The following is a 27,081-nucleotide window of genomic DNA, read 5'->3' as shown; positions in this document are numbered from 1 at the left end:
CTTATCATGCACTCATACTGCACAACAACATGTTTCACTATCACATAATATCTCTCTAATAGAATCAACAATAAGTGTAGGTATAAAATAGGTAAAATAAGGGAAATAAATGCATTAAACATGATGTAGAAAGAGATATCTAATAAATATAATTATGTCTCAACTGAATAAACTGAATACAACTATGTAGGCATCTAAAAATACATATAGGTCCTCGCGCGCAGCTCGAGATGAAGAGGAAATGATGAACGTCGTTATCCGAGTCAAAGAGGATTATATGATGTCGGCAAACACATGAAGTGAGTCGACAAACCGTATGAAACAACGGAACAACAGAATAACGAAAATACGATCCGATCAGGAGTTACATTTCGACCGTAAAGGATGAAGCGTCACGCATGTCTCACTCATCCCATGGGTGTCTCGCCAATGGAAGGTTGTAGATCATTTTGCGAGCTTTCTAATGCATTTTGGATAACTTCATTCCGAGGTCAAATGAGAGAGTTAGAGGCAAAACAATGGAGAGACATTTGCACTGTCTCGGCCAAGACCGAGATAATTGGACTACCTCGGACCTTATAGAGCTGTTTTAATCATGATTCGCTTCAAATATGAAGAATATTAAAATACAAAAGTTGTAGAGATCCTTATTATATTTCTAACGCATCTTGGATCAACTTATTCCGAGATCGTATGAGAGAGATAAAGTCAAAATACCGAATATAGTACAAACTACCTCATAATTCCGAGACAGTGTTGGTGTCTCGGAGAAGAATAGAGATTTTGGCTATGATTCGATTCAAATATGAAAAAGCTCAAAAGACAAAAGTTGTATATCTCTTCGTCATCTTTCCAATGCATCTTAAATTATTTTATTTCAAGGTCAAATGAGAGAGTTAGAAGTAAAACAGTAGAGAGACACTTGCACTATCTCGGCCAAGGCCGAGATAGTTAGACTATCTCGGGTCTTATAGAGCTATTTTAACCATGATTCGATTCAAATATGAAGAATCTCAAAGACAAAAGTTATATATCTCCTTATTATCTTTCCAACATATCTTGGATCAACTCTTTCCGAGATCATATGAGAAAGATAAAGCCAAAATACCGAAGGTAGTACAAATTACCTTGGAATTCCGAGACAGTGTTAGTGTCTCAGAGAATAATAGAGATTTTGGCCATGATTGGAATTAAATATGAAAAATCTTAAAAAATAAAAGTTTTAGATATCTTTGTCAACTTTCCAATGCATCTTGAATTATTTTGTTTTGAGATCATATGGGAGAGTTAAAGGTAAAACAGCAGAGAGATACTTGCATTGTCCCAGCCTTGGCCGAGACAGTTGGACTGTCTCGGGAATTATAGAACTATTTTAACCATGATTAACTTTAAATACAAAGGATCTTTAAACACAAAGGTTATATATCTCCTTGTTATCTTTCTAATTCATCTTAGATCAACTCATTTAGAGATCGTATAAGAGAGATAAAGCTAAAATACCGAAGATAGTACAAACTAGACAGTGTTGGTATCTCGAAGAAGAATGAAGATTTTGGCCATGATTCGATTTGAATATGAAGAATCTTAAAACATAAAAGTTATAGATCTCTTCATCATATTTCTAATATATCTTGAATCATTTTGTTTGGAGGTCATATGTGAGAGTTAGAGGCAAAAAAGCAGAAACAGTCTAACTGTCTCGGTCAAGGCCGAGACACTTCGGGTGTCTTCCAGCCTAAAAAGCCGTTTTGAAGTTGTTTTCGCCCGTTAACTGCTGGGATCTTATTCCATCTGATCTGAAGCTATCCTAGAACATGGTAAAATGATTATAACTAAAGATAAGAGGAAAATTGTCGTTCTTATCCGAAAACAGAGCTCTCGAAACCTATAAAAATAGCCCTAGGGCTTTCATTTGCATGGATCTAGAATTCTCGAGTCTTGGCGAAGCCTTGCTAAATTAGAGACTGAAGAGCCATGAATTTTAGAGAGGAGGAGGTGATCTCAGTAAATTCTTCAGCATAAAGTAGGAGAGTTCGACGGATCTGCAGCTCAGTTCTTCCCTTGAGATCGCACCGTCACTATGATCTTGAGAAGTGTGCTTATTTCACTATTGCCGAGATAATTGCTTTGGTTTCTTGACTCCTTCGTGAGTCAACAAAATCTGTACTTTGAGTTGATACCTTGGTGGTCTACGGATAAACCCCGGCATAGGTAAAGATCTCACACAAACAGCGGGTGATAAACATCCATTGTGTTTATTTTGACGAGAGTTGTAATTTTTCGTTTTCATTGTATAAGAGTATTATAAAAAGACTATACTTTTTTTATTGTAACGACTAAAGTTATAATGAATACCTCAATAAAGAAATTATTTTTTGACCAAAACAAGCTAAAGTCTAAAATAAATATAAAGTATCTCAATATGAGTCAACTAAAAATAAACTAAGGCACATAGCCTTTACAAGATGAAATACAAAAATCTAAATGTCCGAAAGGAAATATCAACTATGGTGGAGTCTCATCTACTAAAAACATGTGGCAGCGACTATACTAAAAGTCCATCATCCTACGGGTCTCCGATACTCTGAGCTGCTGTCTAAAAGGAATCAAAAAATAAAAGAGAAATAACAAGACTGTCAGCGCGCTACAGCAAGATCATCTCCATCCGCCCCTAAGGGATTGGCTACTAGATGTGATGGAGGCTCTATCTATTAAGCATAGTCTACCTAGATTATTTACCCTATATCTAAATGTAGTTAATATTTAGAAACCTACACACAAGACGTCGTATGTCGAGCGAAATAATCCAAACAAGAAAACCCTCATGTATATATCATATGTCTCAAATTATAGATAACTAAATATCGATACCGAACTAAGAATAAACAATCTAAATAAAATTAATAATTAGAAACTCACAACACGAAACCGGTACGTCGAGCGAAATAATCCAAATAAGAAAACCCTCATGTATATATCATATGTCTCAAATTGTGAATCACTAATTATCAATTCCAAACTAGGAATAAAGGAAAGCAACACAAGAAAGTAAATTCATCATAATATCAAACCAAAAATATCTTTCACTATCCCTTAGAAGATAATATAAACAATAATATATAATTCCGCGTACCCACAAGAGTAAAGTACATCGGTCATATATAACTCAGCGATGAGTCATGTTCATAAATAGCATCTACCAAAGACTTAGGCTATTGAGTAATCGTCACAAGGCAAATCCTTGCAAGTTATGATTTATCACATTATCATGCGAGACAGACTACTAAGTCGGTATCCTAACTATGTACTCGACTCATTAGTCTCATCGTATCTCTGTACGTAACACGAGTGCGGGACAGACTACCAAATAAGTACCCTAGAAATATGACTCACAAGCCTCATCGCATCCTAGTACGGGACAGACTGCTAGATAAAACATCCAAAATCCGACTCAATGGCCTGTACTAATGATATATCGACGTACTACTCCACGTAATACTGAGCGGTGCTCATCAACGATATCCAACATGTATATAACTGCGTAATCAACCTCTATCTCAGGTGTAAATAGATCAATACTTGTCAAATTCCCATCGTGATATCTATGTGTGTGCTACGACACTATACGTGTGTACTCATGACTGTACATGTATCATCGTACAGCTTGAACCCCGTGCTCACGATTTAACGTGTAAGAGAAAACACCTCAAATAAAAGAAGAACACAAGTATCGTATTTGTGAATAGTACCGTACTTATAAATAGCGATAGTACTTGTGAATAGTACACGTACACATGAATATTACAAGTACTTATGAATAGTACCCTTACGTATGAATAGTCCTGTACGTATGAATAGTAACAATACTTTTGAATAGTAACAGTACTTTTGAATAGTAACAGTACTTTTGAAATAGTACCAGTGTGTATGAATAGTAATAGTAATAATATCCGTGTGTATGAATAGTAACCATTTTTATAAATAGTAACAGTACTTATGAATAGTACCTATATGTATGAATAATAATAGTGCTTTCGACGATGGATAGATATGTATAGTTCTAGCTAGCAAGATCATATCTTTAAAGATTTGATCTAATATTCTATTCATCATTTTTCATCAATATCATGTTTTTTCTTTATTTTTAGGATTTGATCTAAAATTCTATTTATCAATCTTTTTATCAATATCAAAACTAACTGGGGATGGGTTTGGAAATAGATAAACTTGCCTTTAATGATCTCTGAAATTAGAATCATTATCTGTTCCTGATCTCCAAAAAGCCAAAATCATCTCCCTCTTTTCCTCTCTTTTTTTCCTCTCTGTCCCCTCCCCTCCCTCCCTCCCTCCCTCCCTCTCTCTCTCTCTCTCTCTCTCTCCCCCCTTCTTTTTTTCTTTTTCTCTACATCAAAAATATCTTTCACTATCCCTTAGAAGATAATATAAACAATAATATATAATTCCGCGTACCCACAAGAGTAAAGTACATCGGTCATATATAACTCAGCGATGAGTCATGTTCATAAATAGCATCTACCAAAGACTTAGGCTATTGAGTAATCGTCACAAGGCAAATCCTTGCAAGTTATGATTTATCACATTATCATGCGAGACAGACTACTAAGTCGGTATCCTAACTATGTACTCGACTCATTAGTCTCATCGTATCTCTGTACGTAACACGAGTGCGGGACAGACTACCAAATAAGTACCCTAGAAATATGACTCACAAGCCTCATCGCATCCTAGTACGGGACAGACTGCTAGATAAAACATCCAAAATCCGACTCAATGGCCTGTACTAATGATATATCGACGTACTACTCCACGTAATACTGAGCGGTGCTCATCAACGATATCCAACATGTATATAACTGCGTAATCAACCTCTATCTCAGGTGTAAATAGATCAATACTTGTCAAATTCCCATCGTGATATCTATGTGTGTGCTACGACACTATACGTGTGTACTCATGACTGTACATGTATCATCGTACAGCTTGAACCCCGTGCTCACGATTTAACGTGTAAGAGAAAACACCTCAAATAAAAGAAGAACACAAGTATCGTATTTGTGAATAGTACCGTACTTATAAATAGCGATAGTACTTGTGAATAGTACACGTACACATGAATATTACAAGTACTTATGAATAGTACCCTTACGTATGAATAGTCCTGTACGTATGAATAGTAACAATACTTTTGAATAGTAACAGTACTTTTGAATAGTAACAGTACTTTTGAAATAGTACCAGTGTGTATGAATAGTAATAGTAATAATATCCGTGTGTATGAATAGTAACCATTTTTATAAATAGTAACAGTACTTATGAATAGTACCTATATGTATGAATAATAATAGTGCTTTCGACGATGGATAGATATGTATAGTTCTAGCTAGCAAGATCATATCTTTAAAGATTTGATCTAATATTCTATTCATCATTTTTCATCAATATCATGTTTTTTCTTTATTTTTAGGATTTGATCTAAAATTCTATTTATCAATCTTTTTATCAATATCAAAACTAACTGGGGATGGGTTTGGAAATAGATAAACTTGCCTTTAATGATCTCTGAAATTAGAATCATTATCTGTTCCTGATCTCCAAAAAGCCAAAATCATCTCCCTCTTTTCCTCTCTTTTTTTCCTCTCTCTCCCCCCCCCCCCCCCCCCCCCTCCCTCCCTCTCTCTCTCTCTCTCTCTCTCTCCCCCCTTCTTTTTCTCTCTTTCTCTACATCTGCCTCCTCCTGCTCTCTCCTACCCTCTTTATATAGCCTCTCAATTTAAAAAAAAATTATTAAAATGGTTGGTGATGTTAGGCGGTGGTTGGTGGTATATATATTATTTTATATTAAAAAAATTAGGTTTCAATCTCTGTTTACAGAAAGCAACAAAAATTTACCCACAACATCATATCGACATTCTAAGATCACTTGTGTAAACCTCACATCCATTTAATGAATCAAAAGTTATTAAAAATACAAATGCGACAAATATCAGTAGACTCACAATACTGTTTCAAAAATAGTGTTTCAGTATCTGTTGTCAGAACGCAACAAAACTTTAACCACATCACCATATCAACATTCTAAGATCAATCACATAAATCTCATGCCTATCTGATTAATAGAAAAATTACTAAATAAAATAGTAATAGTTTTTTAGTAGACTGGTGATATCAAGACTGAAATTATGAATCGATCTCAAATCGATTCCAATCTGATCCATTCATCCCCGAATAATCATCAATTATAATAAAACTCATTTATTATTATTTAATATTGTTTTCCAAATTTTTAGGGTTTTACATCTAATTAGAAAGTTAGGCTAGAGATAATGTTTTAGTTTTACTTATATATATTCTTCTATTGTTGGAGGAAAAACCAAGAAGAGGAGAGAGAGAGAGAGAGAGAGAGAGAGAGAGAGAGAGAGGATTTGGCAGTTTTTATCTGTGCAAAAAATTATAATTTAAAGGTGATAGTGGATTGATTTTAATCTCATGTATTTTTCATGTTGAGGGTTTTCCACGTTAAATCTCGTGTGATTCTATTTGCTGCGTTTGGTGGTTTTTTAGGATTTTTGCGAGATGTAAAAATCCTAACAAGTGGTATCAGAACGGGGTTCAACGATTAGTGGAGGTTTGACCAGTGTGCGATCGGTGAAGGTGTCAACGGTCGAGCGGGATACTGTTCACGCAGATCCGACGATTGAGATTGATTTGTATTTTGATCAAGGATTTGGAGGCGGATTTTGGTGATCCAGAAGTCGTTTCTAGGGTTTTTCGAAGTGCTGAGGTTGTTTTTGATGTCAGCTTTATCAAATTCAATCTCTACAGTATCTAATTTGAATTTTGATTGTGGTTAGAGGATGATGACTTCTTTGGGTCCGAAGTTCGATATTCCACTATTTAACGGTAAGACAAATTTTTTAATATGACAATGCACGGTTCAAGATATTCTTGTGATCAAGCTTTAGAGGATAAGAAACTACAATGATTGCAGGATGCTGAATGAAGTTCCATTCAAAAGAGGGCGGTTAGCACAATTCGTTTGGCACTCGTCCCGAGATCAAATATAATGTTATGCAAGAGACCAGACTAAGAGGGCTGTGGAAAAGGCTCGAGAGGATTTATGCGTCAAAGTCGATGACCAACCGATTGTGTTTGAGGATGAAATTTTATTCGTTGAAGATGGGAAGAATGTACTGCAATTCAAGACCACATCAATGTCTTTAATCAGCTAGTTTGCCAACTTATGAATATTAATATGGAGATTAAGGAATAAGAGCAGGCGCTACTACTATTATCTTTCTTGTCAAAGTCGTACAAGCCGTTAGTTCAGATGATAATTGCAGGGAAGCAAACTTTAAAGTTTGACGATGTGACAACACTCCTACGTGAGAGTGAAAGAATAGTGGGAAAGGAAAACACATCTAATGGTGGTGAGAGTACACTAGCTTTTGAAGTTTCTAATCGAGGAAGAGGAGTAAGAGGAGATGTGACAGTTATCGAGGAAGGTCAAAATCTCGAGCCCGAGACGACAGCGAAAATGAGTGCTATTATTGCGGAGAGAAGGGTCATATTCAATTCAGATGTTCCCAGATATGTGATGATTTGAAGAGTATTAGACAGATGGAGCTTCAAGAAAATAGGAAGAATGTGTACTCCTTGATGGTTGTGTGTGATGAAGATATGGTATTGTTGATGCAGAGTACATGTACTGATGTGAGTAACACTTAGGTGTTAGATTCTATAGCCTCTATGAACGTTTGTAACAACAAAAATTATTTTAACACATTAAAGACAGATGAAGAATTTGATGACGTGATTGTTGGAAATAACGAGAAGATGAAGGTTGAAGGTGTTGGAAGTGTTCGCCTCAAACTTCGCACTGGGAAGGTCAGAATTCTTCATCATGTGAGATATGTGTCATCGTGTGGTGCTAATTTAATTTCGTTGGGTGAGATGACATCGCGTGGATACAAGTATGTGGGTAAAGGAGAGTGATGCAAAGTGTATAAAAATGGTGATTTGATTTTACGAGGGAGAAAGAATAGCAACCATATTTGCTATTTAGATGTGCGATTTGTTAATGGTGTAGATGACTCTTCTCAGACTCTTGTCCACAAGAGAGAGGTGAATAACAAGAAGAAGAGAGTGAGTTTTTCTGAAGCCGTTGAGATACTTGGAGATTTTTCGTCGAGGGAGGATATTGTAGGCGTCTAAAAAATACCTATGGGTGTCCGTACACGACTCGAGACAGAGAGAAGATGATAAACATCGTCCGTACACGACTCGAGACAGAGAGAAGATGATAAACATCGCTATTAGAGTCGCAGGAGCTCGTTTGACAATGACAAACACATGAAGTGAGTCGACGGGTCATACGAAGCAACGAAACTTCGGAATAACGGAAATGAGAGTTGATCGGGAGCCCCACGTCATTTACAAACGACAGAGCACCCCTCGTGTCCTATTTATTCCACATATGATTCAATTATGGGAGCCTGTAGATCTCCTCGTCGGCTTTCCAACGCATCTTGAATCGCCTCATTCCGAGGTCAGATGAGTGAGTTAAGGCTGTTACAGTACCCGTGGGTCAGAATTTTGCTACAGTACCCACGGGTCGGAATTCTGCTACAGTAGCGGGTCGGAATTCTGCTACAGTAGCGGGTCGGAATTTGCTACAGTAACCGCGGGTCGGAATCTGCTACAGTGATTTGACCGCATAAAGAAGTGAATTTTGACTATGCTGCGATTTGAATCTGAAAATTCTCAAAACATAAAAGTTGTAGATCTCTTCGTTAGCTTTCCAACGCATCTCGAATCAGCCTAATCGGAGATCGTACGAAAGAGTTATGACCAAAATACCGCAGATATCTCAAACTGACCCGCGCTACAGTAACAGCGGGTCGGAATTTTCCGACCCGCGCTACAGTAACGCGGGTCAGAATGACCCGCACTGTTTCGACCCCAGTTCGGTTTTTGACGGTTTTTCTCGGGATTTGGTCGTTCCTGAGCATCCAAACTGACTTAATATCATCCCCTAGCATGGTAATCAGTTATTAACTGAAGATAGAGCCAAATCACTTGTTCTCATCCAAATAACCGCTTCTGAAGCTTATAAATACGAACTCGGGTGCTCATTTCTGAGGGGCGGAGAGACGAGGAGGTGCTGCCGGATTGTGGAGTCAAAGGAGCACGAATTTCAGCGAGGGTTGACAGATCTTGGCGAGTTCTTTGGCATAAAGAAGGAGAGTTCGAGAGATCCGACGCCCGTTCCCGTCAGTCCCTTGAGATTAGGCTTGGTCTTAATCTCTAGAAGAGCCCTGATTACGCTTGGTCGATTTCAGCGCTTCAAATCAAATATTTCCTCGGCGAAGGCGAAGCTCTGCCGAATTTTTCATCAACCGGATCCAGATCTAAGGCGGTCCACGGATAAACCCCGGCACAGGCAAAGATCCCACGCAAGCAGAAGACCGATAAACGATCTCTGCGTTTGTTTTGACGAGAGTTGTAACTTTTTTGTTTTCATTGTGTAAACGTCTTATAAAAAGACAATCTTTTTGTTTTCATTGTAACGACCGAAGTTGTAATGAATACCACAATGAATACATTAATTTTCGACGCAAACAACGTTACAGAGTCAAAGCAACGCAATCACCACATCTTCAGCTACCAACGCAACTCAAACACAGCATAAACGCAGTGTTTTCAGCCACTAAACGCAGCACAAACACGGTACCGATTCAACCGCGGACGTAGCTCAAACTCAGACGCTGACGCATCATCTAAAAGCATGCCTTTGAATGCAGGTTCATGCCCAGAACGTAAATCATGGCTTTGACTCGTTCAAACGTGATCCAAACAGTTTCCAAAACCGTTTTTCACCCATGATCTGGGGAGTGGTTCGAGTGGATTGTTACACCCAATTAATGGGGCGACTAAACCCCTATTTAGGAGCGGATTAAGAGAGCAGTTACATCCCTAATCTCTCTATAAATCCTAACAAACTCCACAAAGTGAAGGGATCAGATTTTTATAAAAGAAGCCACCAAAACTGCACAAAGTTTGGAGGCCAAAGTACAAGACGGCGGCCGAAAAGATCGAAAAATGCGGGTCACTCAAATCCGACCCGCCGGTCCGCGGGTCACTCAAATCCGACCCGTCAATCTGCAGGTCACCAAAATCCGACCCGCCAATCTGCAGGTCACCAAAATCCGACCCGCCAATCTGCAGGTCGCCCAAATCCGACCCTCCAATCTGCAGGTCACTCAAATCCGACCCGCCAATCTGCAGGTCGTCCAAATCCGACCCTCCAAATCGCGGGTCACTTAGGTCCGACCCGCCAATCTGCAGGTCGCCCAAATCCAACCCTCCAAATCTCGGGTCACTTGGGTCCGACCCTCCACTTTGCGGGTCACCCAAATCTGACCCTCCACTTTGCGGGTCACTTGAATCCGACCCTCCAACCCGTCGGTCACTTAAATCTGACCCGCGCCAGAGTCAAGGCAGAAGATGTTCTGCACCTGTTTCGTTGATCCCTGTGAGTTCCGCACCTCCGATGGAGCACCGGGACTGTGTGGACTTGTCTCATTTCAAGTTGAGGATAGTCAATCGCCTGGGTCCTTTGCACGAGGATCGAGGCAAAGTTCTGATCGAAGAATGCTTGGGTCCGATGACTGAACCCCGAGCGATTCGTCGAGCTGGGGGTCGCACACGCCCTCGTAACAATTTCAAGCCTTCTCATGAAGGGAAAACTCCAATTTCTACCCGCCTGGGGGTGTTTATTCAAAACCAGGAGCCTGTTGAGATCTTGCGCTCCCAAAAGTGTAGTTCTAAACATGTGACTCTTGAGAACGCTGATAAAACGGCAAATCCCCTGAAAGAAACGTATTCATCTGACGATGACAACGTTATACTTGGGGAGTTGTGTCAACGAACAATAGGTTGCTCCGGTCATCTGACCGATGAGTTGTACTATCGGGCTGGGGATATGAACAAGTCTCGGAAGAGATATACCCGAGAAACAAAATCTCACTGCCCGTGCGTCGAACTTATCAGGGCAGTATTATCAGCGTGCAGCTGCCCCAAGACCGCTCCGCAGAGGGTCTCGGTATTTGAGAGGGTCTCCAACGGAAAGGATAAGTCTAATCTAAAGCGCCTCCGTAAGAAACGATCGGTCATTCAAGGTGACGAACCCCCAGAGGTTACCATCAATATGGTTGATAAGGGAAAATCAATTCGACCTTCTAGCTCTGACCCACTTGTATCGCATCGTCTAACCCGGTTGCGATCAGGGACCACTAGACGCAGGGACTACCAAAGAATGCAGAGAGGGGTATCCTCGGATGATGAAGTATCGGATGCTAACTCTGCAGTCGCTTCTGACAATACGGTATCTAGCCCGGGACAATCTCACGAAGTGTTCATGATCAACACCGAGCAGGTAGCCAAAATGGTTGAGGATGCCTTGGCCAAACAGAAAGAGGCATTCAAGATCGAAATGGAAATGGCTATGCTACGGATGAGGGAAGAGCACGACCGACAGATTCGGGCTCTTTCCAATCAAATGGGCGAATCCAACCGTCGCAACGCTGCTAACCAAGTAGGTAGCGATTCAGATGTGGATGAACGCCTTAATGCTGATAACCCTCTCGTTGACCAAAACGCTGGGGGTGGTTCCACCGAAGATGACAATGCCGGGGGTGGCCCCGCTGTTCTTATCACAAATCGTCCAAGCCCCGATACGAGTGAGGATGAGAAAATAAAAGATCTCGAGAGCAAAATCAACGCTCTAATGTCTGCTCAAGAGGTGAAAAGGACCGGCATTCCATGTCCCTATCCAAGAGAGTGGGATTTAATAGCATACCCAGCGAAGTTCAACCTGATTAACTTCACGCCGTTTAACGGGAAGGGTTCACCCACTCAGCATCTGATCTACTTCAAGTCCCATTTGGGCATGATCTCCGGCAATGAAGCCTTGATGGTTCGGTCATTCGTTGGCACCCTTCGCGGGCCCGCCTTTGATTGGTACCGCCGTCTCAAACCCGGAAGTATTAACAACTGGGATGATATGGAGAGCTCATTCCTCGGCAGTTTCTTTGATGACGACGATGAGGTATCCATCAGGACACTTTTCGATGAGAAGCAAGAAGATGAGACAGTCGACGACTTCGTCAAACGCTTCCGGAATAAAGCAATGAACTGCCGAGATCCGATCACGGAGGACTTCATCCTTCAGACATGTCATAACAACCTATCTATTGAGATATTGGAAGTTATGGGAGTCGCACCGTCTAACACTTGAAAAGACTTGAAGGTGCACGGTGAACAAGCCGAACGCTTCCTCCGAAGGAAGAAGGCCGAGAGGAGCCAACCGACGGCCAATCCTCCGAACTCGAACTTTGCCTCTCGTGGTAAGGGCAAGGCACCTACAGCTGCTGTTGGTACTAATCAAACGTCACAACAGAAAATCCCGAAGGCAGCAAAAGACTTCGGACCCGAGACTCCAAAAAGAGTATTCCTTCAAGGACGAGGACGTTCCAGCCATCTTCGAATCTCTCCTTGAAAACAACAAGATTAAGCTTCCACCCATCACAAATCAGGAGGAAGCTGATAACATTTTGGATCCAAAGTATTGTGCGTACCACAGGAGGATCCTCCATCCCACCAAGGATTGCTTCGCTCTCAAGAATAGCATTCAAACCTTGGTTGAAGCCGGCGTTATATCGCTCAATTAAGTCGAATGAACACTCCGAAGAGTATACGAGTATAAACTGCTTCTCAATCCTCCAATAGTATACGAGTATAAACTGCTTCTCAATTACTCCAATAGGTATATGAGTCTAAACTGTTTCCCACTCTTAACGGGAAGTTCCAGGAGAATTTTTATATGTAATATTCTTAAGGATAACCCGATCATGTAACCGAATGCAATGATAAACCCAGTTTCGCGAAGAAGCTGGGAGTGGATGATTCATGTAATGGGAAGTTCCCAGAAGAACTCTATATGTAATTTTCTTAGGGATAACCCGATAATTACAAACAAAGTGATAAACACTAAACCCCCACTATGATTTGTACTCCCACTCTCACTGTCTACCTGGTCAAACCTTCTTATAGTTAGGACCACAACCAAAGTCCCCTCTCGATTCCTTCCATGAACGAGAGGTCCACTTTCAAATTGAACGATCAAGCCTGTAAAAGGTAAGATCATCTCAAACCTCCCACTTTCACTGCTTCCTTGGTCAAACCTATAAAAGTTAGGGCCACAACCAGATTCTCCTCTCGATTCCTTTCATGAACGAGAGGTCCACTTTCAATTGAGCAATCAAACCTATAAAAGTTAGGATTGTCTCCAACTTTACTTAGTCAAACCTGCAGATAGTTAGGACTAAGATTGAGTTATCCTTTTCGATAAACGAAAGACTTCCATCTTTTCCTTTTTCCACCAAACCTATAAAAGTTAGGGTCGAAATTGGGCTTTCTCCTCAATAAATGAGGGACTCTTTTTGGATCGAATGACCAATCCTATAAAAGTTAGGGTCGTTTGAATCTTTCCGATTCTCGGAGTGGAGATCCCACTCTTAGTTTCATCATTTCGGATTCTGAGGGTGGAGATCCCACCTTGAGTTTCCTTTCCAACTGGAGATAGAATATAAAATTCTTCCTCTTCAGTGCCGGGAGATAGAATATAAAATTCTTCCTCTTCCATTTTCCAGTCCGTCTTTACCCTGAGAAAAGACACAATTCCCAACTTCCAATCCGTGCACTTTGTGCACGGGGAATTTTATCTCAACTCCTAAATAGAGATAAGCCTACGCCTAACACGCGTTGCCGGTTTAGTCTTTCACCGATTGAAAAAGACACCAGAATCCAGTCTGGGGAATTTTATCCCGAAGCCTAAGCAGGGATAAGCCAACGCCTAACACGCGTTGCCGGTTTAGTCTTTCACCGATTGAAAAAGACACCAGAGTATAATTCTGGGGACTTTCATCCCGAATCCTAAGTAGGGATGAGTCAACGCCTAATACGCGTTGCCGGATGCCATATTCCCGTAAGAAATGGCGAAGTCTATGTATTCAAAATCATAGCATTAAGTCTAAGAGAAGCAATTCTCTTAGCACAACGTTACATGTGAAACGGGTTTTAATAATTCACATGCTAGCCCGATTCAAACGGTTTTATCCCGAATCCTGAGTAGGGATAAGTCAACGCCTAACACGCGTTGCCGGTTTAGTCTTTCACCGATTGAAGAAGACACCAGAATTCTAATCTGTGGACTTTTATCCCGAAGCCTAAGTAGGGGCCAGCGTCTAACACACGTTGCCGGGTAGCCTATTCCCGTAACAATGGCGAAGTCTACGTATTCAATATCGTAGCATCAAGTCTAAGGGAGTTCATTCCTTTAGCACAACGTCACATGCGGAACGGACTTAAACAATCCGCATGCAAGCCCGATTCAAACGGTAATCGGTAAAGGCACGCCAAATCCGTTGAAGGCTGAGGGTTTGCCAAAAACCTTAAAGTCTACGTCTGATACACGTCGCTGTTTAGTCTTTTCACAGGAGAAAGACGAAGTCTACGTATTCAATATCGTAGCACTAAAAGAGTTAACTCTTTTAGCATAACGTTACATGCGGAACGGACTTAAACAATCCGCATGCTAGTCCGACTCAAACGGTAGTCGGTAAAGGCTTATCAAACCCGTTGATGGCTGAGAATTTGTCAAAAATTCTATAAGTGCGAGTCATTGACGTATCAGCTTCATTAGTTGGTCTCATAACTTGAACATCCAACAAACTTCAGGATAAGATCCACACGTGCAGATGAACCAGCTTTAATAGTTGGTCCTGCAGCCCAACATTCGGGACCGTCACGCTCCAATGCCTTAAGAGCTTAAACTGTGTAGACTCTAACAAACGTACGAGTATAAACTGTGTTAACGCCGGTCAACGCGTTACAGTAAAGATCGATGCCGGTCAACGCATCAGCAATTTCGTCAAAATAAGGCAAAAGAGGACTCCAAGGATTTCAGTTACGATCAGATATGAATTCCCGACGGAGAGGATTAGTTCAAAGTCAACTCAATGGCACGAGCTAAGTTCAGAAACTTACACACCAATCTCAGTTCAAGATTTCGACAACGGTCAGACGATAAACGCAACGCCGGAAGAAGAAGAACTTCATCTATTCGATGAAACAATGAATAGATTGAAGGCTGAAGAAATTAAGGATTGAGATAGTTCAAGGTCACTCTACGAAATTGAGGAGATGGCCTATCTTATCCAAAACATTCCAGACTCCTCTATAAAAGAATGAGTCTGAAATACTTTGGAGGGGGTATCTGTAGGCGTCTAAAAAATACCTATGGGTGTCCGTACACCACTCGAGACAGAGAGAAGATGATAAACATCGCTATTAGAGTCGCAGGAGATCGTTTGACAATGACAAACACATGAAGTGAGTCGACGGGTCATACGAAGCAACAGAACTTCGGAATAACAGAAACGAGAGCTGATCGGGAGCCCCACGTTATTTACAAAAGGCAGAGCACCCCTCGTGTCCTATTTATTCAACATATGATTCAATTATGGGAGCCTGTAGATCTCCTCGTCGGCTTTCCAACGCATCTTGAATCGCCTCATTCCGAGGTCGGATGAGTGAGTTAAGGCTGTTACAGTACCCGTGGGTCGGAATTTTGCTACAGTACCCACGGGTCGGAATTCTGCTACAGTAGCGGGTCGGAATTCTGTTACAGTAGCGGGTCGGAAAATCTGCTACAGTAGCGAGTCGGAATTATGCTACAGTAGCGGGTCGGAATTTTGCTACAGTAACCGCGGGTCGGAATTTGCTACAGTGATTTGACCGCACAAAGAAGTGAAGTTTTGACTATGCTGCGATTTGAATCTGAAAAATCTCAAAACATAAAAGTTGTAGATCTCTTCGTTAGCTTTCCAACGCATCTTGAATCAGCCTAATCAGAGGTCGTACGAAAGAGTTATGACCAAAATACCGCAGATATCTTAAACTGACCAGCGCTATAGTAACAGCGGGTCGGAATTTTCCGACCCGTGCTACAGTAACCGCAGGGCGTCGGATTTTCCTGCCGCCGCGTGTTTCGACCCCAGTTCGATTTTTGACGGTTTTTCTCGCGGATTTGATCGTTCCTGAGCATCCAAACTGACTTGATATCATCCCCTAGCATGGTTAATCAGTTATTAACTGAAGATAGAGCCAAATCACTTGTTCTCATCCAAATAACCGCTTCTTGAAGCTTATAAATACGAGCTCGGGTGCTCATTTCTGAGGGGCGATTGATTATCAAGACGAGGAGGTGCTGCCGGATTGTGGAGTCAAAGGAGCACGAATTTCAGCGAGGGTTGACAGATTTGGCGAGTTCTTCGGCATAAAGAAGGAGAGTTCGAGAGATCGCGACGCCGTTCCCGTCAGTCCCTTGAGATTAGGCTTGGTCTTAATCTCTAGAAGAGCCCTGATTTCGCTTGGTGCGATTTCAGCGCTTCAAATCAAATACTTCCTCGGCGAAGGCGAAGCTCTGCCGAATTTTTCATCAACCGGATCCAGATCTAAGGCGGTCCACGGATAAACCCCGGCACAGGCAAAGATCCCACGCAAGCAGAAGACCGATAAACGATCTCTGCGTTTGTTTTGACGAGAGTTGTAACTTTTTTTTTTTCATTGTGTAAAAGTCTTATAAAAGACAATCTTTTTGTTTTCATTGTAACGACCGAAGTTGTAATGAATACCGCAATGAATACATCAATTTTCGACGCAAACAGATATGTTAGGTATCAACTCAAACTCCAAGTTAGGATGTGTGTTTTTGATTCTTTGTATAACTTCATGAGAATTAGATAGGGTTAGAAATCTATCATGATTAGGAGTTTGGGTTTCATCATGATTAAGAGTTTGAACCTTATTTTAATTAGGAAGTTAGACTAGAGATATGGTTTTGATTTCCATATATATATATATATATATATATATATATATATATAGTAATATATATTATACTATATATATATATATATATATATATTCTTCTATTGTTGGAGGAATAATCAAGAAGAGTAGAGAGGAGAGAGAGGTGTTTGACAGTATTTGTCTGTGTAAAAGATTGTAATTTGGAGTTGATAGTGGATTGATTTTAATTCTGTGATTTTCCCTATTGATGGTTTTTCATGTTAAATCTCGTGTGATTCTATTTGCTACGTTTCGTGGTTTTGCGAAATCTAAAAGTCCTAACAAATCCATTGTACCTTACTTTTTCTTTTTTTCTTTTTTGTTAGTGAAGGATTTAGATACGACGTGCTAAATTATAGTTGTTACCGGTTGCAAAATTATCAGAAGTGTCTATTACGTAAGCATGTGTAAGTTTTTGTCTTTTTCTTCATTTCCAACTTTCATAGCCTTCATCATCCATTTACAAAAAAAATAAAATTTGTCTTCTCTCTTCCCTTTCCTGCGCATATGATCTTAAAACTTGTTGGAAATACCAACATTTGATTTATCATAATTAAAACTAAATTTCATATACTTTTTGTGCAAAACCTCTCGAAGTTCAAGGGCTTCGATGAAATTTAAGCTGCCTTAGATCCGAAGTTGAAACTTTTCGAGATCGGATAGCTACAAGTACTCTGATCTGGATTCCTTCAAGTCGCATCATAACACCGGACACAGTCATCACGTGCCTTGCACGGAACCACCGTCGCACGCACGTGTGGTCCGTAATGGACAAAACACTAATGATAATGGGTTTAAACTATAAGATACTTGAAAAGAAAATTTATATTCTACCGCCTATTACTCAAAAACAATTTCGAATCCACCCTGGCGTGAGTCGGCAAATCTAAAGGTCTTGACGTTGGGTGTTAGAAAATTCATCCAGTTGCAATTTTGCATCCTATGAAAAGGAGATAGAGAAGATTCTAACGCGAAGAACTGTAGGCGGTAGGCTAATATATTCTGTAAAATTAACAAAATGTCCCTGGTTGATCTTTTTAAATAGTGTACTCTTGATTGTTAGCTTATCCACCAAACTTAGGACGTTTAACAAGTGGATAGTCCATTTGCAATATTTTTTTTGTAGGGTCCTTGGTCTAGATATGGGACTGCAATAACGCCGACTAGTAAGGGATCCTTGACTTTTAAGTTCAATGACATTTCTAACCTCAAAGGGACATAGATTCCCCAATTTGTTTTAGAAACTTTGGATACTTTACTTCCATTCGTTCGATATTAAGATAATATTGCTTATGCACATTTCTTTATAAACGCACTCTCTATCCGCTAAAGTGTATGATATGGATCATTCTATTGTATACAATTATTTTCATAAAATCTCTTTTCATCTTTGTAGAAGTTATTTTGAGTACTGTAGTTTTTGTATGTTTTTCATTCCCACATTTTCGAAAGAATTACTTTCAAGAATGAGATTTTAGCTCATTGTAATTCTCTTTCCTACTGTAGTTAATATCAATTTATTTATATTTTCTATGTTGGGATAACCAAATGAAATGTTACATAATTATCAGGATCCTATACCAAATATAATATGCTTGAAATGTGGAGAAATTTAAAAATTGGGTTAAGTCTAAACTATATGGAGTTATAGATTATAATTTGTTAGACAAATAAATAGTTTTGAAGCATTTTAAATTGAGGCTCGAAGGATATATTTTTATTCATATTTTGAAATCATATCGAAATAAATATAATCCAATTTTAGTTATTTATATTTTTTTTAACTTATACACTCAAATTCACGAGGATATCCTATATATATATGAAACAAAATTTGAAATAAAGTGATATGTCTATTTTTCATTGGAATTGTTAGTGATCCCTCCTTCAAGTTTACATCCATTCTTTCATGAAACCAAATATTAGATGTTGTAATAGTTTTTCACGAACCAAACAAAACGTTCACTGTTTTGAATCTAAATATGGCAGAATCAAAGACGAGTCCCCTTCATTTTCTCAAACTTGGATGTCCTCGTTGGCATAAGAATATATGCCATTTCGTTTTTCCCAAGAAAAGTTGATAGCGTTCAAACGGCCAACTAGTTACAAAAGTGACTAGACACAAGATCCTCAAGAGAAATCATGAGGGGCGAAGTCACAGTTTAAGCTAGAATCCCTAGATGAGGGTAATGAAGTAATTCTCCCTCATCCAAATGGTTCATATTTGTTGATAGTTCAAACGGCCAACTAGTTACAAAAGTGACTAGACACAAGATCCTCAAGAGAAATCTTAAGGGCAAAGTCATAATTTAAGCTACAATCCTAGATGAGGGTAATGAAGTAATGCTCCCTCATCCAAATGGTTCATATTTCTATATTTATTGCCCATAAGATCAACTCTCGATTTAATTAACCATTTCTAGGTCCAACCGGCCCACCCTCCCTCCTTGTTCAATTATCCATTGGCAAATAAAAAAAAAATAAAATAAAAATAAAAAAAGGAAAAAAAAGAGAAAAAGAGAAGAAGTATAGCCATTGGGAAGAGCCACCATTAGAATTGCCGTTTACTAGCTAGTTGCAAATTGCCAAAAAGACAATGCTAGCGATAAATAGAAGATTTGAGCAATTTGCATAAGAGGCTTTGTTTGTTCTCGAATTACAGTACCGCGGTCAATCAAATGAATTTGCAACTTCTCCCATCATCAACTAACTTGATAATGTGATATTTTAGTTTTTAATTTCAAATAATAAAAGAACTCGGTACATCTAAATTGGCTGTAGCAAATGTTACGGCTTTTTTCTATGAATGTCATATTACAATTATTTTTTCACTCTCAAACCATTCAAAGAATAAATATGTTACTATTGCAAAACTTGACCCCTCAATCCCCTAGATACTGAAACAAAATAGTGCCTCCTCGGAAACAGCCAATTTGAACAAGATCCCCATAATGGAGACCATCCTTCTTTAAAAATCATGCAATTTGCAAAAAAAAATAAAGAACACCTAGCACCCCCACTTGAACGCCAAAAACCAAAATAAATAAATAAATAAATAAAAATAATGCAACTTTACACCACATCACTATATATCCCAATACACCCCCTCTCCCAGCCCAAACCAAACCAAACCAAGAAAAATAAAAATAAAGATAAAAAAAAAAAAAAACACTCTCAACCAAAAAAATGCCTCACATCTCCTCAAGCTCCCCAAGATCCTCGTCCTTCAACCCCCTAAAGCACACCCAAATGTGCACCCCCCCACCGCCTTCCCCGACTCCATGGCCCACCTGCACGACCTCCCGGTGGGCCGGACCAGTGCTCCTCAACCGTGATCCAGACCATCTCCGCCCGCCTCCACCGTGTGGGCCCTCCTCCGCCGCTCGACTCCCCCAGTCCTACAAGCGCTTCGTCAAGTCCTGCCGCCTCCTCGACGGCGACTCCTCCTCCTCGCGCCGGCTGCCTCCGCGAGTCCGCCTCATCTCCGGGATCCCGCCGTCACCAGCACCGAGCGCCTCGAAATCCTCGACGACGAGAAGAAGGTCATGAGCTTTAGGATCGTGGGAGGCGAGCACAGGCTGAGCAACTACAGGTCGGTGACCACGGTGCACGACTGTGGGGCCCACGGGACGACGGTGGTCGAGAGCTACGTGGTCGACGTGCCGGCGGGCAACACGGTGGAGGACACGTGCGTGTTCGTCGACACGATCGTCAGGTGCAATCTGCAGNGATGACGGTGGAGAAGCTCCAGAGGTGCGGGAGGGCAAATTAGCGATTTCATCCTTGTTGTTTCCTTCTTTTTTTTTTGGCCCTCTTCTTTGGGTAAATTGCGGGTGATCCCCTTATCTATGCCTACAGTGACTTTTATCACCCCTTAGCATTAAGGATGAGTTGCAGACGAGCGTCCTTTTTTCTTTTGCGAATTAAAGGTTGTTAAATGCTGTGGTAAGCTGCTGAGGGTGTAGATGATGGGGGGCAGTCAGCAATTTACCTTTTCTTGGGGGATTAGACTACAAGAATAACACGGAGGAGCTAGCTAGCTGTGTATAATGTGTTGTTTAGTTTTTGTAGCTCATTTTGGGGTATGTTTATATTGTTTTTTTTTTATATTTTAGTTTTCACATGAAGGAGAAGATTACTGTTTTTTTCAAGTGTTATTGTTATTAATTCTTTCGATCGTTAGGTTCATATGTACGTATGTGAAATATTTGCGGTAATTTTTTGAAGTTGAAGCTCATTAGCAACTCAGAAAGTGGTGCGGACCAGCTCATTTGATCTGTACTTTTTTTTATTAATAGCGTGTATAGTTTTATTGAAGATCATGATAATATAAATTACCAACAGATCGATTCATTTAATTTGATGCCCCTTGAGTTTGGGACTCCCATCTTTTTCTATCTTTTGGAGAGAGAAAATAAACAAAAATATTCTTTCTTATTTTCGGAAAAAAAAATCTAAATTTTTATACCTGATGTATAAATAAAAGAAGAAAAATATCTTAAGGATCCAAAATATATGATCAAGAGAGGGGACATGTGAGGTGTCCCCTCCCTATTGCATAATGAGCTGGTCATGCCAGTTCATTATACAATAGGAGTGAGACATCCCACATGTCCATCCCTGTAACAACGCTCATAAAAGAACCATTATCACAAGTTTCTCATAAATATGGACCACATTTTAGAATGAGTTGCCTTTATGATCCTTAAATTAGGATTTTTATCATTTTATTAAAAAAAAAGATGCACTGAAATCAATATGTATGATCGTTGAATTTTGCTTTATTATTTAATTTACTTATAAATGTTATTTATATTTATTTTCGAGCATATATATATATTGGTAACTGTAAACGTATCCTCTCTCTGACCAATGAAAGCGGGCAATGGAAGAAATATATTATGTAACGAATCTGCAAGTACAATTTAAAAAAAATAAAGTTTTCAATATTAATTTCATTCAGAAACCAGTTGTACTCAGTATCAAATTTAATATAGAAATACTGACAAATGTACCCTTGAAATACATGATACGTACATTCGGAGTACACCAACTTGCATTAAAGAAATTAATTTAAGTGCTTACTTTGTGGTGATGGAGAATCATCAGCAGTAGCTGGCTGGCCCGTGCAACTTGCCATCGATGACACCAACTTGCCGAGAAAAGAAATGCAACTTGCTTCAGTTTTCTTTTGTACTCTGGTCTCATTTTTCTCTTTCCGTTGGTGTTGCAAGTTGGCTGGGGGCAGCTCGATGAATGATCCTCGTGGGTCTCTTGTTTATTTTTACAACCTCAACACTCCACCCACTTATTACTCGTTGAATGATCCTCGTGGGTCTCTTGTTTATTTTTACAACCTCAATACTCAACCCACTTGTTATGCTCTCCCACTTATTATGCTCTCTCTCTCTCTCTCTCTCTCTCTCTCTCTCTCTCCCTCTCTCTCTCTCTCTTTTATTTTTACAACCTCAACACTCCACCCACTTATTATCCCACTTATTATGCTCTCTCTCTCTCAAGATACTCGACATTTTACCTATGGAACTCTCTCTCTCTCTCTCAAAATACTCGACATTTTACCTATGGAATATCTTCTTAGCAAAGGATGGAAACCAACCAAACAATCATATACATAGGGTTTCTAGAACTGAGGCTTCATCAACCAGGTTTCTACCCTTTTCCATAAAAAACGGGGCAGCCAAAATGGGAGGAAACCATGTTTGACGTTTTTTGTTAGGACTTAGTCCGTATACAATGGCTCTTGTTTGGGTAATAACAAACTCTAATTTGGTACTAATATTGACGCAGCGCGGAAGTGATAACCTCGGAATCCACCAATGGTGTTATCTGAATCCACAAAGAACGATCTTCGAATGCACGAAGAACTTCGAATCCACGAAGAAAATATTGAAAAAAGAAAATTTATTGATGAAAAAGTTATTCTCCTTTGGGGTTACATGACTCTTCTTAAATAGAAAAACAAATAAGACTCTTAGCTAGACTAGAATTATAAAAATAGAAAGTATCAAATAATAAGACTCCTAGTAAGACTAGAATTACAAGAAAGAAAGAAAGTGTTAAATTCTATCCTAAAAAGACTCCTTATAATAGAGAAAACAAATTATGAATCAAAATTGATTTTGTTTCCTAATCTAATTTGACTCTAAAATTGAATTTATTTCCTAATCTAAATAGATTACAACTCAGATTAAGCGTCCTACATCAGTCTCCCCTTGTTGAAAGAAGCTCGACCTCGAGCTTATATTTGTTAAAATAGTAACTTCATTGATAAATAATTTTCTTCTCTTGCAATGATTTGCATCCGCCTTATATTTAGCATTGATTTTCTCCATATGTTGTTTTGTCTCCTCTGCTAGGGCTTCTTCTGTATAAAACTTATGTATGAATCTTTCCCATGACATGTGTATGTAATTGGCAACATGTGGCTCTGTAATTGACATGAAAAACTCTTCTAAATATATTCACTGTTGCTTCCTATATTCTAGTGTCGGTTGTATCATCTCATTGTTGTTGAAATTATTGATGATCATTGCTTCCAAAAAAGAAATTTCTCCCTCATACTCTATACATAATTCTTTCATCTTCTTTGCCTCGAGCCCTCCACCAAGCAATTCACACATACCATCAATTGTCTCACTCTCTATTTTATCCTTCTCCTTTATCGGGACAACATCAATATGTGCAATATCACTCTCAATCACTTTAAGAATATCATGCATATCATACATCTTCACTATCATATCACCATCATGCTTCTCATGCATATCAAGTGTTTGCACCTTAGGAGGAATTTTGGTAGAGGCATGTTCTTCTTTTTTAGTTACAACCAAGTCACAGACCTCTTCAGATTGCTTCAAGTTTTCTGTTAAAGCATTGCTGTTTGTCACCAAGAGTTCCTTCTTCTCAGTAGTCTTTATCTTAGATGGCTCCTTTTCTGTAAGAGGCTTGAGCACAATTCGTCGTCCATCTTTCTTGATGATATAAATATTATCTCTGCTCTTATGGGTAGCTCCATTATTGAATTGCCATGGCTTACCTAAAAGCATATGACAAGTATCCATCTCGACAACATCACACAAAACCTCATCAATATAAGTTCGACCGATAGAAAAAGATACTTGACACACTTCATCGTTCTGCACATCATTGCCCTTGTGAATCCAGTCGATCTTAATGAGAGGTGTGTGTTTCTCTGTCTTTAAATCTAACTTATTCACCATACGCCGAGAGACAAGATTCCTTCCATTGTGACTGTCAATAATAATATTACAAATCTTCTGCATCACGGTATATCTCGTACGAAAGATATTATGCTCTGGAGGTGATTCTTCTTTCTTTATTACTTTTTCACTGTTCTTCCCAACTCTAATGTCTTGCTTAAGATCATTGTCCCTATTGAATTTATCATATGGAGTCAGATCACATCGTTGGCGACTATCAACGTGATTTTGAACTCCTGTCGTGTTCAGACGCTCTACTATCGACGCAAGTCGTTCTAAAGTAGTCTTCATCTGATTAAAATCGGTCTTCAGCACGTCAAACTCAGTTCGAGAAATATGAGCTTCATCACTTGCCATCGGATCGGAGGAACAAGATTCTGATACCAATTGACGCAGTGCGAAAGTGATAATCTCGAAATACACCAAGGGTGTTCTCTGAATCCACAAAGAACGATCTTCGAATCCACGAACACTGCTGGAAACATAACTTTTAGCGACGGACAAATCCGTTGCTAAAAGTCGAAAATCCGTCGCTAAAAACTTTAGCGACGGAAAATATAAAATTCCGTCGCTAAAAGATCGTCCGTATAGTGAGGGTAGCTGAAATTTGTTTTAGCGACGGATATTCCGTCGCTAAATTTTAGCGACGAAAAATTAGCGACGGATAATCCGTCGCATTACTTTATTTAAAAAATTAAAAAAACTTTAGCGACGGATTTTCCGTAGCTAAAAAATCTTTTAGCTACGGAAAAGCCGTCGCTAATAACTAATAGCGACGGAAAATACGTCGCTAATAACTATTTTTGAAAAAATAAAAAAATAAAAAAACGAATATTCCGTCGCTATTAACTTTGGCGACGGAAAATCCGTCGTTAATATTATCTATTTTCCGTCGCTAAAAATGTATTTAGCGACGGATAATCCGTTGCTAAAATCTTCCAATATTTTTTTTAAAAATAATTTGAAAATTGAAAAAACCTGTACAATAATATAATAAATTTAAAATCCTGTTCAATCAACCCCAACACCAACCACAAAAACCAAAAAACACACATATCCCCAGAACGATTATGATGGGTTTTATGGCTGTGGTGGCATGGGGGAGGGGGTCGTACTCGCAGCCGTTTTGACCTTGGCGGTATATTTGCGGCAAATGAAGGGGTGCGTACATTTATTTGTTGCCGTACTATGTCGACTGACTATGCGTTGTTGCTCTATTTCAGGGTCGGCCGTCGGAGCAGAGGGAGCTTGGAATTCACCCAGTTATATCGACTCTACCTCTGAGTGCAGCGGAGGCATATAGACGAACGGTTTGTTTGGCGATACAGGTAATATATATAAATATACTTATTAATATAATAGATATAATAATATGATAACACTTATTAGACAAATGTATATACATAGCTATTTCAAATATATATATATATATATATATATAAAATATATTATATATAGTAAGTATTATATTTATATAGTAGTATCAACTTTTTAAAGTAAAATATGAATGACAACTATATTTAATTCTTAACTTAGTTATGAAATGAGCCATGTGACTAAATGATATGCACACCACATCGATACACACTTTTACATGAAAAACCCTACTCTAACCGCTACAGCGAAGACACAAATACATACGCTAGAAATATTTTTATGTGAATGGTGGAAGTGGACTGGTCGGCGTGGCGTAATGCGTAGTTGTAATGTATAGTTATTAGGGTTGGGGTGAATTGGTTAGTTGGTCGGGATTGTTGGTTGTTCGAGGTAGTAACGTGTCGTGCGTCAGTGGGTTTCAGTATATGTGATCGCTTGGTGGGGTTTAGTATGACAGTTGGAGTCAGATGGGTGAGGAGGTGGGAGGGCACAAGGAGTGGTAGGATATTCGTGGTTTTGCGTGTTGGTGTGTTGATTGAGTAGCGGGGGAGGGTCGAGGGGGTGGGGTGTGTGGAAGTGTACGGTGGGCGTCTCAATTGGAAGGACAGCGTGTTCTGTAATGTGTGTGTGCATAGCGTGCGTGCAGTCACCAGCGAGCGTGCTGTGCTCACATTGTTGTAGCATGCATGCATATATGAGAATATACATATATTGATCAGTTAGTGTTGATGTACCTTGGTGGTAGCCCGCTTGACTCATGGTGGCGTGCATGCTGTAAAGTAGATGAAGCTTTTCCAGAGTTCTAGGTTCTTGGTTGGTGAATTGGTTAGCTGTAGTCCGTGTGCAAACCTTTGTGTTGTTGTGGTGCCGTGCGTGCGTACTGGTTGGTTATGTGATTGCTTGGGGGTTGATTTGGTCCAAAAAGTCAGTTGAGGATGAGATGGCGAGGGGAGGGAGTGTGGATTGGATGGTGGGATGTTAAAGGTGGTTGAATGTAGGGGTGTGGGAGCGGGGTGGGGGAGTATCCATATGCGAGTGGGGCGGGTTGGCGTAGTGGAGGAGCGTTTGATGTACGGGCAATGGTGATTGTAGGCATGAGACCCGTGGACTATTTCAACAGGCGGTAAGCATGGGATATGAATCGAAGGATATCAGGGCCCTGCAATGATCCAGGAAGTGGGTCATTGGGGCACGGGCGTGTATGGTGTGCCCGGGTGAAAATGGTATATGTTTTGCGAGGTACATTCGAGGTGAGCTGCAATGTTGGTTTAGTTTTATGAGCGGGACGCTACTAAGGTGGGTTGGAGACGCGTATGTGGCAAATGTACACGTATGAGCATCCAGTTATGCATAGGGCTTAATAGCTTGATCGTCGAATGCCTGGAGGTATTTGATAAGCGCCGCGCCATGGGTCTACCGTGAGACGGGGGAGATATGTTGGTTTATGTTGCACCGCGTTGAGCAGCGGTGC

General features: G+C 39.8%; 1 protein-coding gene across 1 annotated transcript; it reads left to right on the top strand.

The window, feature by feature from the left end:
- LOC109846734 (abscisic acid receptor PYL4-like) lies at positions 7,639-21,244 on the top strand. Its single transcript, XM_020415981.1, is given in 6 exon segments — positions 7,639-7,701; positions 7,810-7,991; positions 20,233-20,337; positions 20,339-20,380; positions 20,382-20,479; positions 20,482-21,244. Coding segments are annotated over 6 exon segments (735 nt in total). The 3' UTR covers positions 20,727-21,244.

Source organism: Asparagus officinalis, chromosome 7, assembly GCF_001876935.1.
Source record: "Asparagus officinalis chromosome 7, Aspof.V1, whole genome shotgun sequence".
NCBI classification, from domain to species: Eukaryota; Viridiplantae; Streptophyta; class Magnoliopsida; order Asparagales; family Asparagaceae; genus Asparagus; species Asparagus officinalis.
The sequence above is the reverse complement of the archived record's forward strand: the minus strand, read 5'-3'. Positions and strand labels throughout refer to the sequence as shown.